Source organism: Melospiza melodia, chromosome 15 (genome assembly GCF_035770615.1).
Source record: "Melospiza melodia melodia isolate bMelMel2 chromosome 15, bMelMel2.pri, whole genome shotgun sequence".
In the NCBI taxonomy this organism is placed as follows: Eukaryota; Metazoa; Chordata; class Aves; order Passeriformes; family Passerellidae; genus Melospiza; species Melospiza melodia.
The window spans coordinates 11458614-11476470 of NC_086208.1; the positions used below are offsets into that span (position 1 = coordinate 11458614).

The 17857-nt window shown below is 40.5% G+C and overlaps 1 protein-coding gene across 2 annotated transcripts in view; it reads left to right on the forward strand.

The window, feature by feature from the left end:
* SH3GL3 (SH3 domain containing GRB2 like 3, endophilin A3) overlaps nt 1-17385 on the forward strand; it is a 57437-nt gene extending 40052 nt beyond the window's left edge. For both annotated transcript variants that reach the window (XM_063169810.1, XM_063169811.1), the window contains 8 exons: nt 3081-3149; nt 3761-3833; nt 4315-4458; nt 5162-5295; nt 6674-6832; nt 9589-9692; nt 10916-11043; nt 16585-17385. In XM_063169810.1, the coding sequence (XP_063025880.1) occupies nt 3141-3149; nt 3761-3833; nt 4315-4458; nt 5162-5295; nt 6674-6832; nt 9589-9692; nt 10916-11043; nt 16585-16790 (957 nt within the window). In that variant the 5' untranslated portion in view covers nt 3081-3140 and the 3' untranslated portion in view covers nt 16791-17385. The remainder of the gene's footprint in view (nt 1-3080; nt 3150-3760; nt 3834-4314; nt 4459-5161; nt 5296-6673; nt 6833-9588; nt 9693-10915; nt 11044-16584) is intronic.
* Nucleotides 17386-17857: the final 472 nt, after the last annotated feature.

The window sequence follows — 17857 nt, forward strand, 5'->3', positions numbered from 1 at the left end:
TTCTTCAGGCAAGAAGGTCTTACATAGAGCATGCAAGTTTTACCATTGAAAGTACTTTGCTATCATGTGTAACTTCAAATGAGAGGTGATAATACAAATGGCTGATTTGAAAGTATTTTCATATTCATAATAAAGCTTTGTTGCTTTTTTCTTTCTCTCACTAACTCTAGTATAACTGTGATGGAGGAGGTTGAACAGACACTTGAAGATAGTTTTTCCTATTGCAGAGCTGTTCTCTGGGTGTGGGTTTTGATCCAGAGGAAGGCTAGATCTGGAGGAAGCCTTCCCCAGAAACAGGACTGATGGAAGGCTTTGGCTTCTGACCTGCAGTGGAACAGCAAAGGGCTGCTGGCCCCTGCTGGGAACTGCTTTTTTTCACAGACATGAATTGTGGCCCTGACCAGTCAAATGTTGCCCAGGTTCTGAATTTGGAGGTGAAGGAATTCCAAACTTGGAGGTAGAAGAAATTCCAAGCTCCCTCAGAGTACATTCCTCGTGTGATGGCAGCAGTTCTGTCTTTGGTGAGGTGGCTCATAAAGCCTGACACATATTGCCACCTAACCACACAGCCCCTCAGCTGGGCATCCTCTGTTTATGTTCAAAGCATTTTGCAGCTTGATATAAAACATGTAAATGATGCTCAGCAAATAGTCAGGGAACTAAAACTCAGCAGCAGTCTCCTTTGTGCATCCATTTTCAATAATTAATTGGATATCCTGTGACTTTTAATTGTGAGAAGGGTGATGCTAGTTTTACAACTCCTAAATTCAGTATGATCAGAACAAAAGCCTTTTTGTTCCTAAATGCAAGACTAGTACAGCTATTCCAAATTATACCAGTATGAAATAAACTGTAGAGATGTAAAATTTAGTTATAGCCATTAGAACTTTTTACCAGTTCTTACTGCTGGTATCTCACATGGCTTACAGACTTTAAGGAATCATTTTTTATGGAGCATTGTTTTTCAAAGGCTATTAGAGCTCAGGGTAAATACCATTGAAGAAGTGTGTCCTTGGGCTACAAATTGCAGTATCATTAATGTTTGCATAGAACTGGGAAAGTTTTTTAACAGAATTGTTTTTCTTATGATCAGGACTTTTCCCCCAGGTGTAGGTGTGTGTTAGGTTGTCTTCAGAGTCTGTATGAAACAGTGTCTGCAGATCCCCTGGCTGGCTCTGAGGAGTTGTGTCCACAAGTCACTGTAAAATAGATTTAGAATTTTATTGTTGATTACACTTTCACAGTCAATCACATTACTTCATTAGGTTTATTTTTCACCATCATATAAATGGATTATCTGTAGTGGGACAGCTGTGGGCTACTGAATGTGGGTTTTGCAGCTTAAGCCTGAGAAGGGTAATTCCCCCACTGCACTCAGCCTTTGGAAAGGGTTTTGGGAAACCACAGATCTCTTCCTTGTCTGCTGGAGAAAGAAGACATGTGTGAGACTGTGGAAAATGGCATTGATTATTTTTGGAATTAACAGTGCACAGACAGGAGACAGAAACTGTTATTGTGGAGGAGCTGCAGAACTCCTGACAGGAATTCCTGCTTTTCATGCAGCCTTGTCATGTACCTTTCTGTGTCTGCTCAAGGCCTGCTCAGACATTCCTGCAGAGACCAGGGCAGTGTCCTGCTCCTCGTGTGACCTCAGGTCACTTCTCTGCTGTCATGTCTTACAGCAGCAAGATGATGACCCACAGGAGCTCACTGGTATTTGGGCTTTTCCATCTGTTTTATCTGCTTTTGTGCTTGTTCTGTCAGTGCTCTGGAAGAGAAATGATCCTGACAAGTGTGTGTGCTGCTTGGCATGTTAAACATGGAGATTGTGAGTGCTGCTCTAAAGCCAGTAGGAATAATTAGCTGTACGTCTGTCTTTGAACTCACATTTTCCCTTAAGCAGGACTGTTCTCTGTGTGGTAGCAGTGATATTGATGCAAGGTCAGCCACTGCTGAGCTCCCAGCTCTGCTTCATCAGCTCCTTGCAGGTTTTTGGCAGGGCAGTGTCCTCCCCCCTCACCTGTGCCATGCACAGTGGCTAAGAACAGGGAACCATTGCACTGCTCAGAGCCCTGACCCATTTTCAGGTTATGCAAGTCCCCAGGGCCCTTCTAATTCAGTGAATTCCCTTTTAGAAGGTGCTGAGGACAAACAAAACACTTTATTGAGGACAGGTTTGGGGACCAGCAGGAGTCAGTGAGCTAGGCTTGGATTTCTCATTACACTGTGACAGTTTCAGTGATAAAAGCCAATTAAAACAGGGAACTGTTAGGTATTTTTGAAGGAATTTAATGTTGAATATGTGTTAAATCACTGTCTAATGAAGGGATGCTTTCAAAGGCTGTTTCACACTGGGTGAGGATCTGGCTTTCTTTTCATGTTGTCACAGTGCAGGTACCATGCACTGCAAGCAGCAGATGGCTGAGTTCTGCTCAGTGGCTTATTCCTGGCCATGATTTACTCAGTGAGGAGCACAGTCAGGTCCAGCAGCCTGGAGTTCTCACACCAAAGTTGGTAACTTTTAGCCTTTTCAGAAGGTTTATTGAAATCAGTCTGAAACTGGTGCTTTGAGTTTTTGAAGAACACCTGGCATTTTTATTTTGGTCTAAAGGTACTCAGTCTCACAGTGCAGCATTTTCACAAGTCTTTTCCTTCCACAGAATTGCACACAACTCCAGCAGCAGCAATGGGAGTTACATCCCTGAACCTGCTGGCACACAGAAGGCACTCAGAAGTACAAAGCTGCAGAGACACACTTGAAAAGGTTACTGTGGATTTACCTGCAGTCAGACTGGTCCCTGTGCTGAAATCTGCAGTGTGGAGATGCCTGTAGAGTACAAGCTCTTCAAGCATGAGAAAGCATTTTTTTGTTTGCTTGTTCTAAATTGTTGTCAGGTACCTTTGTCTCTCTTGAAGGGAGGGCTTCATTTACAAGACTGTTTACTTTTGTCCTGCACAGTTACCTCAAATGGATGCTGGCTATTTCTGATCTGGAGTCAGTTCCTGTAACTCTCAGAGATATTTATTCTGTAATTTAATAGCAATACCTTTTTTTATGTATTAAATTTATCTTTTTACAGCTATTCAGTGAAAAAATAAGTGGAGCAGAAGGAACAAAGCTAGATGAGGAATTCCAAGAGATGGAAAGGGTAAGAAAAGTCACATTTTGTTTTTTAATATTAAGCTACTGCAGAATCAAAAATATTTCATGTTTCAAGTGCTTGAATGGTATTGTAGATTTACCTGGGGGAGGAAACCCTATAATGTGCTTCCAAACAGAAAGAATAGAGGATAAATGCAAATTTGTCCTTGAGCCTTGTCAGCTCAGCCAAGGGAGAGGAGACACCCACAAAGGCTGTTTGAGCAGAGATGAGGTTCCACTGATGCCTCTCGACAGTGAACAGAAATTCCTCTTCATCAGAGCCTTCCTCTGGCTGTGTGGGAGTTTAGAGAAGTCTGTGCTGTTAGTGAGACTTTGTAAATATCACAAAGCCTTTGCATCTGATAAAATCAATGATAACAATCTGACTACTTGGGCCAGATTTTCTCCTGGTGAAATAACATATCTTTTGGTTTAAATCCACGTTCAGAAGTTTACATGAAATTGATATGTTTGCTATCCACGGATGAGTTGTGTTGCAAATTAAACAATGTTAGTGCCAGTTTCTGCTTTTACAATTGTTATGTGGATTTTTTTTAATTGCTCTTGTCTTTTTATGTATTTTTTAATGTTCATAGTAGACTTACTTTTCTTTTTCAGAAAATTGATATTACTAATAAAGCTGTAACAGAGCTTCTGTCCAAATCCACGGAGTACCTTCAGCCAAATCCAGGTAGGATAGGAACAATAGGTGTTGGGTTCTCATGAACATTGTTTTATTACTTGGAAATTATTTTAGGTAAATAAAAGCTAATTAGGTCATTATTGTGAGGTTTCTGTGTGGAGTTCTGCAAAGTTCTTCTAAGCAAGAAGGAGAGGAAGTTGGCTTTGGCTGTGATTGTGTCCTGCATTTGCTGTCTGCAGTATTTCTAATCAAAGAGCTCACAACCAGGACTAGTCAAAGGAATGTGAGTGTCAGTAAATATTTTCCTGGAGAAATGATGCTTTTTTAGTTGGGAATAAAAACTAGTTTCATATGACCCATATTGTTGAATGGAATATTTTTTCAACTTTGGACTATGAGGTACTGGCAACAAAAAATCACCAGTCTGAGCTTGGTGACTTTGCTTGTGAAATAATTTATTCCTTTAAATAGATGAGTTTTAAAACTGGTTTTATCACTTTTATTTATTTTTTTTTTATGTCCCTCTTAGCATACAGGGCCAAGCTGGGAATGCTGAACACTATGTCAAAGATCAGAGGACAAGTTAAAGCCACAGGCTACCCCCAGACAGAGGGACTCCTGGGAGACTGCATGATACGGTATGGCAGAGAGCTGGGCGATGAGTCTATGTTTGGTGAGTTGTGCATCTCCTCTGCCAAGATTTCAGATAAAGTCCTTTGCAAAGTGTTACTCACTGACATAACCTGTGTAGGTGGCCACTGCAGGTAAGAGGGAAAGCTAAGTGCAGGGTCAGGGGATGGTTGACACAGCTCAGAAGCAGAATGCTCCTGCACATTTGCCTCTGTTGCAGGTGGGTTTGATAACACTGTTACTGATGCTGGCTGATCATCCTGTTATTAAGCATTTTAGTTTCTAAGTCACCAAACCTAAATAATTTAGAGTGATTCTCAAATCTCAAATACAGTTTATTTCTTTTAACTTTTATATATATTATTTTATATAAAAATGGCTCTACTCAATTTGAGAAGTAAACTAAAGAAAAAATTATTGTAGAAAGAAATAAACAGTAACACTGGATGATTGTTTTAGTAATAACTTGTGTACAGTAGGGAGAAATTTTTCTTTTTTCCTCTGATATCTGTTGGGGAAAAAAATAACCCAAAATGTAATTCAGAACAAAACTAGTTCCAGAACAGAACTAGAACAGAACTAGTTCCAGTTTTGTATAGAGAACAAGCATGACTTGCATTATTTTCTTTTTTACTCTTCAAGGGACTGCAGCAGATACAAAGATATCTATTTGAAATGGCTGTTTTAAAAGACAAATGTTCTGCTTTTACATATCTTGAGGTGTAAGAGCCTATTCTTTACCACAGGCCTGGCACTACTGGATGCTGGTGAGAGCATGAAGCAAATGGCAGAAGTGAAGGACTCTCTTGATATTAATGTCAAACAAAATTTTATTGATCCTCTACAGTTATTGCAGGATAAAGACTTAAAAGAGATTGGGGTAAGTTTTCCAGGGTAGAGCTTCCCTTAGCAATAATCAGAGTCAAATCAACCCTAGTTTCCTGAGATATTTTTCTTGAAAACAATAAGGTAAATAAATTTTGTCGTAATAGATTTTCTGTCAAGCAAAATAGTGACAAAATCTGCTTAGGATGAATGCTGGACTATCTCTCCCTTGTCTAACTTACTCAATTTGCTGTTTTGCTTGTACAGTCAGTACAAGCAGAGTGAAGAGAATTATGTTCTTTATTTTTCTTCTGTTTTATTTTAATGAACATTTTTATTAATGCTTATGAACATGTGAGTGTGCTGTGATTTACTGCTAGTGATTATCCTATCTTACCATCTCTGTCAGCCTAAAGCTGTTTATAATGGAGAATGAATATAACTGTTAAAAAGGCTTTTCAGGGCAAACACAGAATGATCTGAATAGTGTCATAAAATGTTGAAGTGCCATATGCCACTATAGGAAAAAATACAGGATACTAAGGAACACATTTTTAACCTTTAGAGTTGAGTTTTTCAGTGTTTTTATTTGCAATGTGACAATTCAAGAAATCCAGGCAGTCTTTGTCTGAGTCTGTTGATTCCAATGGATTTGGGTAATAGGCAAGTTAAAACCCTGATGAAATGCAGAAATGGAAGTTATTTTATTTGTTTACACATAAATGAATGTGGAAAGCTTAGCAGAAAGATAGCAGTAATGTCTGTAGCTGTCTCCTTTGAAGCATAGCTGTTTTCAGTTGTGTTCTTCTGAACTGATGAAAAGAAATTGTTTGATGTTAGCTTTAATGAGCATTTTGTACTGTCACTTTGACTCCATTCTGTGAGTCTGTCAGTCCCAGGATTTTTGGCAACAGAAAATCTTGTGTAGTTTTATCAGATAGAAGTGTCAAGTTGATAAAGTTGATACATAACAAGGACAGGAAGAATACAAGATTTTTTGGAGCACTGCTTTATGAGGTGAATATAACCCCTTAACTTTTAGTTGTCCTATTGAAGATAATTCAAAATGTAAAATTGAATTATATGTAGAATATGTTAATGCACAAATATTTAAGTTGGATCCTGCTTCTTTCCACAGCTCAGAGAATCTGTACTGTGGCACATTTAGTGAAGTCCCTGAAATGGGTGTCTAAAATAGGCAAATCAAGGCTGCCAGTACCTCAAGTGCTGCTGAAGGGCTCTATTTAAAATTTCATTCATTTTTTTGCTGGTGCTGCCTTGGGTCATAGGGAGGGACTGCACAAGTCTCTGAGCCTTGTATTTCCTCAAGTCTGCATATATTTGCATCCATCACTGATATTTCCTGAGATCACAGTGTGTTTGTTTGGGCATGTCCCATTTGGTCCTTCTCAGAAATGTTGTGTCTCTTTTAGCATCACTTGAAGAAACTGGAAGGGCGCCGCTTGGATTATGATTATAAAAAGAAGCGTTTTGGAAAGATACCTGATGAAGAAGTTAAACAAGCAGTAGAAAAATTTGAAGAGTCAAAGGAACTGGCTGAAAGAAGCATGTTCAATTTCTTAGAAAATGATGTAAGTCTGTGCTGCATCTTTGTTTGCTGCAGTACATCCTGGAGGGGCAAATGTGTGGGATTGGTTAAAGCCAGTCCCATCCTTCACAGGAGGTAAGGTCTGAAAACAGAAATTCTGCCTCTTCCCAATTTTAAATCCCTTGTCAGAGAAGACCATAATGCACATCAGAGGATGGGAGAACTCAAGAATTACTTCTGGAGATACAGTGACTCAGACAAGATGGCCACAGAGTAGCCAAGTAGGACTAGCTGAGAGTAAAATGCAGTTTGGTCAGTGAGAGGGTGAAGGTTGGGAAATTGTAGTCAAGACCTGCAGCTGAAAATATAAGCAAGGGCATGTATCCTCTAAGGTTTCTGAATTTTAGCTCACTTATAGTCAAAACTTCCCTGCTGATGTGGAGTGTCTGAATGATTTTGCCTCAGAAAATCATTACTATTACTCTTTGGCTCTGCAAAGTCCATAGAGTGAATTTGTGGCTTGGGCTCAGATATGTGGACTTTGGCTCAGAGTCCAAGTCCATCATAAAATTATGTCTAAATAAGGAGCAGCTGTGGCCATTCAGGATAATCCTCTCTTCTGTCCACACACAGAGGAATAGTGGGATGTGCTTTCTCCTGCATAATCATGGAATAGTAGGAAAACAGAGCTGGACCTATTTGGGCCTATGCAGCATCACAGAAAGCCACAAAGTAAAAAGTGTGCTGTCTTCTGTGAGCAAACTGCAACAGTGAGGTGTGAAGTGGGAAGATTTAACTGCAAGCAACTTCTCTCTCTATGCACACCCAGTTATAAAGCAGCCTGTAGCTCCTGAACTGTTTGTGAGTGGGACACATTTGTTACAGCAGTGTTTAGTGGAAGGCAGTTAAGCCTCTTGCTGTTTTACCAGTGTAAGTTAACGAGGGCAGCAAAAGCTGGAACATGCTCTTATCAACAATTTCAGCTCTGTCCCACTGTAGGCTCTACCAGTTGCCTGGTTGCAGAGGATGTGTGTTTAGCAATTCTGTCTTGCATGGGCAGCTGACAAATGTTTCAGGTACTGTTTATCATTAGTCAGAGCACCAAACTAAGGATAAAAGAGTGCAGGAATTCAACTGGTTTAGCTCAGCCACTAGAAAACAGATGAGTTATGTATTCTAGGGTAAGGGGATGAACTGTATTTCCCTCTGAAGTTTTTTCTATACACATTTCCTATTCTTTCTGTTTAAAGAAAACTCTGTGCTCTTCCCCTTCCAGTCTTGTGGTGACCCAGTCTGTCTGTCCTCCCAAAACTTCTCATTATAGCCTTGTTGTCTAACCCCAAATGGTCTCACTGTGTTTGTGGAGATCTTAACTGCAATCACCTCCTTCTGATCCTTTCCAGTTCCCCAGGTGTCTCCCTCCCTTGGTCTTCTTACCCTGAAGTCTGTTCCCTGAGCTCTGGTTCCCAGCCACCTTGCCAGGTGCCTTTCCCAGGCTCAATCCTGATCCCCACCTTTCTCAGGTTTTTGCACAGCCAGCTCCAGACCTCCCACATTGACACTGTTGCATTCACTTCTTATCAGATCCATCTTCCTGCCATTCCCACACAGCCAGTCCCAGCTTCATCTTCCTAAGTAGCTTTTAGTCCTTCAAGTTTCTCTGGCTCTTTCCCAGTCTCTCTTTCTCTTCTCCTAATCCACAGTTCCATATTTCTCCTAGCTCTTAGTTGTGTTGTTTGGACAGTCCTTTATCCATTTTTTCTGACCACACATCCAAACCTCAGGCACTTTGTGTGTTGTCTTCTGCTGTTTATATTGCTCTCTTCTGACTGTGATGGGATTGTCTCAGCTGTTGGTTTGATTCTGTGCATTTCATTTCTTTGTGCTGTGTGACAGTGTTTGGCTCTCTTGTAGTCCTGGCAGAATTTTTAATGATCTTTTTAACTGAGTAAAAGCAGACAAAGTATAACACAAAACTGCCATGGGTCCATAAAACATTTGTAGAAAGTTTACTCAGATATTTTCTTATGATCCAATGTCTGAAGACATCATGATGGAATGGAAAGATGTCAGACTTCTTGGGGTCTGTCTTCTTAATGTTGTCTTGAAGAAGACAAATATCTGTTACTGCTCCATACCCCATACAGCTTGAACTTTTCAGCTTGTGTTAGGGGAATGAGATTATTTGTTACTTCATGAATAATAATATTTTGGTTTTTCTTTCTCCTTCACATTCTCCCTTTCCTCATCATTCATATTTTTGAATGATTGGCTAATATGTTTTAAATCCAAGTAGATAAATCATGTTTCATTTATCAGTTTATAAATGCTGCCATCTAGTGAGGTAAGTCCAGATCATTTCAGAACTGCACTTTGTAAACATTGATAATAAACACTAATGGGTCTGAGTCATAAGAGCTGCCACAGTGTAATTTCTTCCAGCATTGATCAGAAAAGCTCCACTTTCACCTGCTGAGGGGTCATGTCCTCTTTAATGTTTTGGGCTTGGGTGTTGACAGACAGCTGGCTTGGAAGTTGAAAGCAGAAGGGATTTGCACATTGTGAAAGGAAATGACTTAAGGACCCAGCCCTGAGTTAGTGAACTCGAAGTTACACCTCAGTTTTGTTCAGTTTCCAGCTGGCAGTTTCTTTGCTGGAATCACATGTGCTCTTTTCCAATAACCTCTACAAGGTACTGTGGTCTTTTGAGATACCAGGTCTGTTTTAAATGATCTGTTTGTTTATCCTTCTGCTGAATGTACTGCAGAGCCCTTACAACCATTTTCCTCTGTCTTTCAGGTAGAACAGGTCAGCCAGTTGGCTGTGTTTGTAGAAGCAGCACTAGATTACCATAAACAATCCACAGAAATTTTGGAGGACCTGCAGAGCAAGCTGCAAAACCGGTAAGACAGAACCCCTCAGAAAATGCTGAACCTCTTCTGCAGCTTCACAATGTTGGAAAGTGTCTGAAGCAACAGATCTTGTAGCACCACCTCCCAGATGCACATTTGCTGTGCTTTGTGCCAGACTGAGCTCCATGGCTTTAAACCCCTGCCACCTGGCAGCTCCTTGCTGTGCTGGGAGACTTTAATGTAACACAGGATCTGCCCAGGGAGCTCTGAGTGTGTGCAGAGCCTCTCCCATCTGGGGTGGTTAATGGGGACAGCCTCCCTTTGTTTAGAGGTTTATTTCAACTTGCATACTTGGAGTTGTGTTTTGGAAGATTTGCTTGAAAGTTGGCCTGTTTTTATTGAGATTAAGGGGTATAACAAAATTGTACAGCACAGTTAGGAGCAGCCAGCTGGCCAGGAACAGAGCTGTGCTTAACACACGTATGAAGGGCCCAGGTACTTTGTGTCAGCTTAAGGAAAGGGAGAAATGCTGCTGTCACTGGTGTGTCACTCAGGTCACCAGAGACCTGATGTCACTGTGGTGTAGGCAGGCTCAGGAGAGCTGCTTGGGTGGGTATAGGCAGAGTCAGGGTGGCTGTGGGGGAGCACTGGCATGAGGACAGCTCTGTCTGCAGACACCCTGTGCCATCCCAGCTGGAGGGGCCGGGGGGGCAAGGAGCTCTCAGCTGGGGCACACACAGCTAGAGGTACTAGACAGTTTTGCTGGCTAAATGTTTTTTTCTTGTATTCCCTAACAAAAGGGCTATGTGTGAGATGCAGTCCCTGGGCCTCTGTCCTGGATGTGTTTCTCCATATGTCATTTGCATTGAGATTTCCAGGGAGCTCATTCCTGCAACTTGTGCTGAACTCAGTGGCAGCTGTGGGTGCTCATCACTTCTCAAACTCAGGCTGTTTAGCTTTATGCCTTTGTCAGCAGAACCAAAGTATTAAATAAATTAGGGACTTGTTGAAATTCAAGTATTGCATGAGAATTGAGCAGCTTTTAGTAAAAACACACTCCCCCCCAAAACAAACCAACCAACCAAAAAACCAAACCCAATGCTATAAAACCAAAACACAAACCAACCAAAAGAAGCCTAAAACCAGAACCAGCAGAAGATTTTTTTACTTCACCTTTCAAACAGCAAAGCACTTAACCTGAGCTTAAATTCTGTAAGTATTTCTTCCTCCTTTCTTCCTAAGTAAATCTCTTGCTGCTCTTCTCTGTGTTACAGGATAAATGTAGCATCCAGTCGGCCTAAGCGGGAATTTAAGCCAAAACCTGTAATAACTGCAACTCTGGAAATTGGTGATAATCAGCAGCACAATGGGATTGCCTATAGTTCTTCCATAAAATCATCAGGTGAGTCTGTCACCACAGAATTAATGGGTCTCTAGATGTTTTGCCAGATTGTTGCTTGAGGTATTTCTTGTACCATGAGAACAATGGATCCATCAGGCATCAGTATCTGTGCATCTGACTCCAGATTGTTTCCCAGATTTCAAAACAGAGCAGTGAATCAGGGTTCCTCTCAACAGACTCTCACCATCTGAAATTTAGGTGTGGCATTCTCCTTGGTCTTTTAGGTCTCTGAATTGCCACTGAGGGTGGGAGGAGAGAGAGGGAGAGGCACTTGCAGAAAACAGTTCGTTTCTTGCAAAGACAGATGCCTACAGTGGGTGTGTTTGATCACAGTCTGGAGTATCTCCAGATGCTAATTTTTCTCCACAGTCTCAGAGCATAAATGATCTGTACAGGATCTCAAATATTAGCTATGTAAAATTCAGAGATGACTTGCACCCTTACTGTTTTTAACATCTTATAACTTTACTATCCCCTAAATTATGCACCAAAGTATGACCTGAATTTCTTTAGGTACCTGTTGGTGAGGGCTTAGAACCCTTTCCTTTGATGAGGCCCTGATTTCATAAAAAAACAAGGCAACTTTTGAAAGTTGTGTTAATAACACATCAAAGCAGCTTTTCCTCATCTCATGAATAAAATTATTTTGCCCTTTCTCCTTAATTACTACATTGTATGATGAGATCAGCCCAGTTAAAAAACAAAACAAATAAAACCCCCAAACAAAACCCCAGTGACAATATGCAGAAGAAAGAGAATGAAAAAGACAGAAATTTTTCTATAAACATTATTTGGAAGGAAAATAGAGGAGAATTAGTGAGCCAAAGGTTCCCTTCTGTAGTTGGCATGGCATCTAGGATCTTTTCCTGAAGATTTGTTGGTTTGGGTTTTTTTCCTAACTCTCTGATTTCTTCTTCCCTCCAGTCTTTTAAAGGTTCCTTTTAAAGGTTGTTGGGAGAGAAATGAGAGAACTAAAACTGAAAGAATAAAGCTTGGAGCTGTAACTTCATGCTCCTTCCAATGTCTCTTGAATTTTCTTACACTGTGCTACAAGAGGAAACCATTATGCAATGCTTACTGAAGGGGATTTGCAGCAGTTTGGCAGCATAAATCCACCCAGTGAGATCTGATTCCTCAATTTGTTTGAGGCTCCTTGTGCTGCCTGAATGCTGAGTTCTTGTGTTGCTGTAAATTGTGGGATGGAGGAAGACAACCCCCTCTGTGCATTATCTCAGGTTCCTAAGAGCTGTGACACAAGGACACATTTCATCCAAAGCACTGGAGGTGTTTGCAGGGATCAGTAACTTCCTTGGTATTTTCACAGCACATCTGGATGAAAGTAGCAAAAACAGCAACTTCATTAAAAATCACCATGAAATGTTTTGGCCCTATCAACTACTTACAAAGTTATATAGGATTTTTTTTTTCCTGTTTTGCATGTGCAGGGGAGAAAGGAGATTCAGATTCAGCATTTGTTTATAAGCCAGTGTGTCAAACTGCATTACAGTGGTTTGTCATTGCCATCCAGCAGTTGTTCCAAGATGTCCTTTAAGGATAATCAATCCTGCCTTTGGAGAAAGTCACATGATGACTTCTCCAGGTTGCTTCCAGCCCACTTAGTTAAAGAAAAATCTCTGTTTTTGTGAGCTGAAATTCAGTGAAAACTGGAAAATAAATGACCACTGATCACTAAGATAGGGAAGGAGCAAGGCACTTCCATTCACTGACTCCATCTATGGACTGTTTGCATCTCACTGAATGAGGGGTTGTCACTTCACTTGCTTCCCTTGCTTAGTGCTGTCAGAATGGAAACAAAATAAAACTACCATAAAAGAGATGAAAAGGAGAAATAGGATATATGAGAAAATTGTTGCCATGCTTAAGTGCTATTAACATTAGAAAGACCATGTATGCTGGTTTTTTCCTCCTAAAGGAGCTGTGGATGCTGTGTTTACCTCCCCAGCAGGTACAAATCATCACTGAAATCTCTGTTCATTCTCGTTTGTTTTTGTATTCCTACTCAAATATTGTCCATATAGATTTCTGTGAACTGCAGTGGGTTTAATTTGCCCTGATGATAAATGGGAAAACCTTTCTGTCCCTTTTTCAAATCAGAAGCATGAAACAGATAAGGTTTTTTTTATGATCTGTGATTTAGAAATGGGAACCAGGCAGTTCTAAGCAAAACTGCTAAATGTCTTAAAGTCTCCATGAGATGAGGAAATAGCATTGTAATCACTTTCTTTTTGTTTAGGAAACTGACCTCCCCATCCTACTCAAACAAGTACTTCCATGATTCATTTTCCCCACTTCCATATTGACCCTATCAAAATGCAGATCTTTAATTTCTCTGGTACTGTCCATCAGGGTAAGTAGTGTCTTGGTACTCAGCAAAGCCATGGAGATCTGCAGGACAGTTCAAAGCAAGATGTGACACACTCAGCACAACTGCCATGGTACAATTCTGAGCATGGGAATTACTTTTCCCATGTTCCACAATATTTTTTCAACTATCAGCTTCTTGGAGTAGAAATGCTATTTTCCTTTGTATAGTCTCTAACATGTGAGGAATATTTACTACTTATGACTTACACACATTTTGCAGGGCTAGATTCACATAAACTTAATTTTTATGTTGTTGCGAGTTATTTGGCTGCTTTGAGTAAAAAATTCTCTATTTCTAATTCATTGTTATCCTCATTAATGAGCTGCAGCTGTGAGTATCATCTGGCTCATTTTAGAACTCTTTAATTGCTGTATTACATCATGCCTTTCACTCAGTTTGTTTGTCAGGTTTGACTATGATGTGAAATATATGGATCTGGTTGCCACATGCTGGAATTTAACATAAGCATCTAAGTGTTTACTCACTTCAGCTATGAGGGAGACTGGGATTAATTATCCTAGCAAGCTTCCACTTTGTGATTATTAAAGTGCAGTCTTGCTACCTGATGTATACAGCATGGTATAGAAGGCAGAGTAGATGCAGGTACAGGCAGTAACACCCTCCCTTTGGGGAAAACAAACAAAAAACCCAAACCATCACTGAATGGCTTTTTGGTTTCATCCTGTAACATTCCAGGAATCACAGACAGCTTCTTGCTCACCCTGATTTTGTGCTGTGCAGATCTGAATGGTCTGGAAATTAATGACAGTTCTTTTTTGACTGTGACAGGGATGTAAACTGGAGAAATAAAGAAGGTGCATATGGAGTCGCAAATTAACATATACCCTGTTGGCAGAAATAGCAGAATGCAATTTATTTAGCTAAAACCTCTGCAACATTTGTGCAAGTAGGCAGCAAAAGGCTGGAGTGGTGCCAGCAGTTCTGTGATGTTAAGCAGTGTGTGTCAGGCAGTGCTGCCCCCTTACCTTTGTCAGGGAAGCTTTGTCTCTGGATTATACAGTAGCAGCAGCTGCCTGACTCTAATGAAGACTTTGACTGATCCTACAGCCTGGAGTGAAACTGGTTGTGCTGGCTGTGGCCATTATTTAAAAACTTTTCCAGGCTGCCAGACGTTTCTTTGCAGTTCTTTGGAGCTGAAAATGAACCAAATGTGATCCATCTCTGATCAGGTAGCTCAGTGTCAGGAACTAACTGGCCTGCAGTAACAAACGAGCCCCATTGGAGCGACTCCATTACCGCGATTGCCGCCCTCTGCTGCTGACAGCTCCAGAGAGCTGCTACCACTCCTACCTGGCAAAGGCTGAGAATAACTCTGCTCTTTTTAAACACCAGCAGTCCATTTTTGCTGGGCAACTGGCTCATCATCTCTTTTCCACATGGAGTCCTTCAGCAAATAGATGACAACCAAGCTTTCACCTGTACCAGTGTATTAGAGTAGCTCTAATTTAGCTGCTCCTTGTAGGACTTTGTCACTACCCTGAGCCTTCCAGAGGATGAGCCTGGCACTGTGATAATGCTGCTCAGGGAAGGTTTACTTAGTCTCTGTGGGCACTTCTGTTCCATTGTTATAAATAAAAGCTCTCTTCTGTTGCTATCAAGGGTAAAATATGCCCACAAAAGAGAAAAGCAATTCCTACTTTCCAGATTTAACACCAGATATTGCCCCCAATTGTATTATTGTCAATTAAAAAGATGCTTTCACCTGTCTGCTTTCTCTGAGTGATCACCACTGGTTCTTAGCTGGTTTCCTTTAGAGACTTCTCCTAATTCCTTTATCTAGAAAGTCTGAGCAGTTACTCTTTAATAGTTACCTATGTGTTACCATGATTAACAGGTTAAAATGCATTTTGGCCATTTTAGCTGTTATATCTGTACTGCATTACCAGTTGCTAGCAGGTTTACCCAGTAAAAAATGACAGCTGGGAGACTCAAGACTGGAATATTTGAGTATTGCTGCAATGTTCCCAAAAAGACAACCTGAATAATTTAAATATAAGTACTGGTGTTCTGGAGATGTCATGCTATAAGGTGTGGTGCTCCTCTTTACAAGGCAGCAGCATTAAGTCTTTTCTCCTGTTCTTCATTTATAAATGTATTTCAAATTACCAGACTTTTACTTGGATACATTACATATGTTGTTAAAAAACCTGCTATGGCTGAACTACAGTTGAACCATGGAGTAGACCTTGACTACAGAGTTGAGCTTTAGAATTTGAACATAATTATTCTAATAAAACGTATTCTAATGATTCATAAATACAAATGTTACCAATCCAAGCGAATTAATACTCCTCCATAAGAATATCTTTAAAAAAGGTATTTACTGCATTAACAAGTTAACAAGGTTAACTTATTTTTTAATGTTTGAGGGTGATTTGAAATTAAGATCTTTTTTAGGATAAACATTGCAAATCACAAGAACGGCCAGATACTGTATCAGAAAACTGTTTTCATCCCTAAAGTAATTTGACAGGTGAAGTGCCTTTGTTTCTACCATAGCCCTTGCCTTGGTTCAGATGGAGGATGTGTAAAATAAAGGAGCACACGAGCTTGGGGAGCAGTAACCCAGAACTGTCACTGCTCCGGTGCGGGTGGAACCTCACTCCTGCCCAGCAGTGTGGTGTGAAAGGCCAGGGCTCTGCTCAGGCTGCTGTGTGTTTGTAGGACAGAGCAGGAGCCCCTGCCCCTGGTAGGTGCTCCCACAGGACCATTGTGCTGCAGTGCCATTTGATTAAAGGATTCCTTGCCGTTTCCCCTGTTGATTTTTCTGCTTCCTCAACTCCTGCCCTTCCGATTCCTCTGGCAGCTGCTCCACAGAGAGCACATGGGGTTTGACAACTGATTACTCAAACCCTCAGCTGGAGAGATAAACATCCTTTTGAGAGGGAAGGCAGCTAGGAATGAAAGAGGAGTAGCATCTGAACTTAAGGAACAGTTATGTGTTAAACTTATTATCACTAATCTTGTATTTTAAATGTAGAAGCACCAGATGTTAATGAATAAAAGCAAGGGAAAAGCTGTTGCTGTTGACATGACAGCAGGGCTACATTTGTGACCCCTTGTTTTGTGCTGAGGGGCTGGTGGGATGCTGTGAAGCTCAATTAATGTGGTTGTTTTTTCTGTCACTGGGGCAGGTTCTTCAGTGCACATGGATCAGCCTTGCTGCCAAGCTCTCTATGACTTTGAGCCAGAAAATGAAGGCGAGCTTGGATTTAAGGAAGGGGACATCATAACTTTGACCAATCAGATTGATGAGAATTGGTATGAGGGGATGTTAAATGGAGAGTCTGGCTTCTTCCCCATTAATTATGTTGAAGTGATAGTTCCCTTGCCTCAGTGATCGTGTCATTCGAGCTGTGAACATGATTTCATGACTGAAATGGATTCACAAATGTTCTGTCAGTGTGGCATTCTGTGAAAGCCTTGCTATTTGACTGACTTACTGACTTTTGTATGCGTCTTTTTAAAATGTATTTATTTTATATTCAAAAAAATTTCACCTCCCCTGATTTTTCAACCTGCAAAAAAACCCATACCCAGTTTTTTTGCTTTGTGCCTTGAAGATCACTGTATGAAGTGTTTACTGGTAGCTCACTGTTGCTCCAAAAATGCATTTCCTTGCTATTATTGTATGTGGGGTTTTTTTTTATCTTTGGCTGCAATGATTTTACTATTGAAAACCATTTTAAAAAATACTGTTAGTGAAGCTAACTGTAACCAGTTCCTAAGTTACTGATGTCCTTGAGCTGTTTTCATCTATCACACCATTATTTATTGTGAACAAGTTAATTCATCTTTTGCATTGTATGTTGACAAAAGGCAAAGTGGTTGTTGTCAATATTAAGATGATGTTGTACTAAGTACAAGTTCTCAGCATTGAAAATTGGTATAATTTACTGACCAAACTGAATAAATATTTCTGTGGGGTAAGAAAAGTGGTTGCTGCTTCTGTACTGATGGTTCTGGCACTGGTTTGAGCAGGAGGCCACTTTTGCTGAATAGATCAGCTTTCAGTGACAAAAACAATGCATGAATAATCTTGCTACTTCTCGACTGCTTGTTTAGCATTATGTCTGTTAACATCTTTTTCTAGCAGAAGGAAAAGAGAGAAGTTCTTAGAACTAAGTACAAACTGCTCCTAGTTCCATAGGGTGTGTAGAGAACTCCAGTGAGAGAAAGGGGTGAGTAGCACTGGTGCCTACTGCACACAAATGAGAACTCAATACATTTCTGTTTGTTATATTTAGCTGAAAGGGATGGAAAGGAGGAGAAAGAAGAATAGGCAGTGCTGGGAAAACATGCAATAACTAAAAACATAACAGAAAAGCCTCTAAATAAAGGAAGAAGTCTGGCATCAGAAGTACTTATCCAGATACAGATAGAATCACTTTGGTTTTGTTTACCATC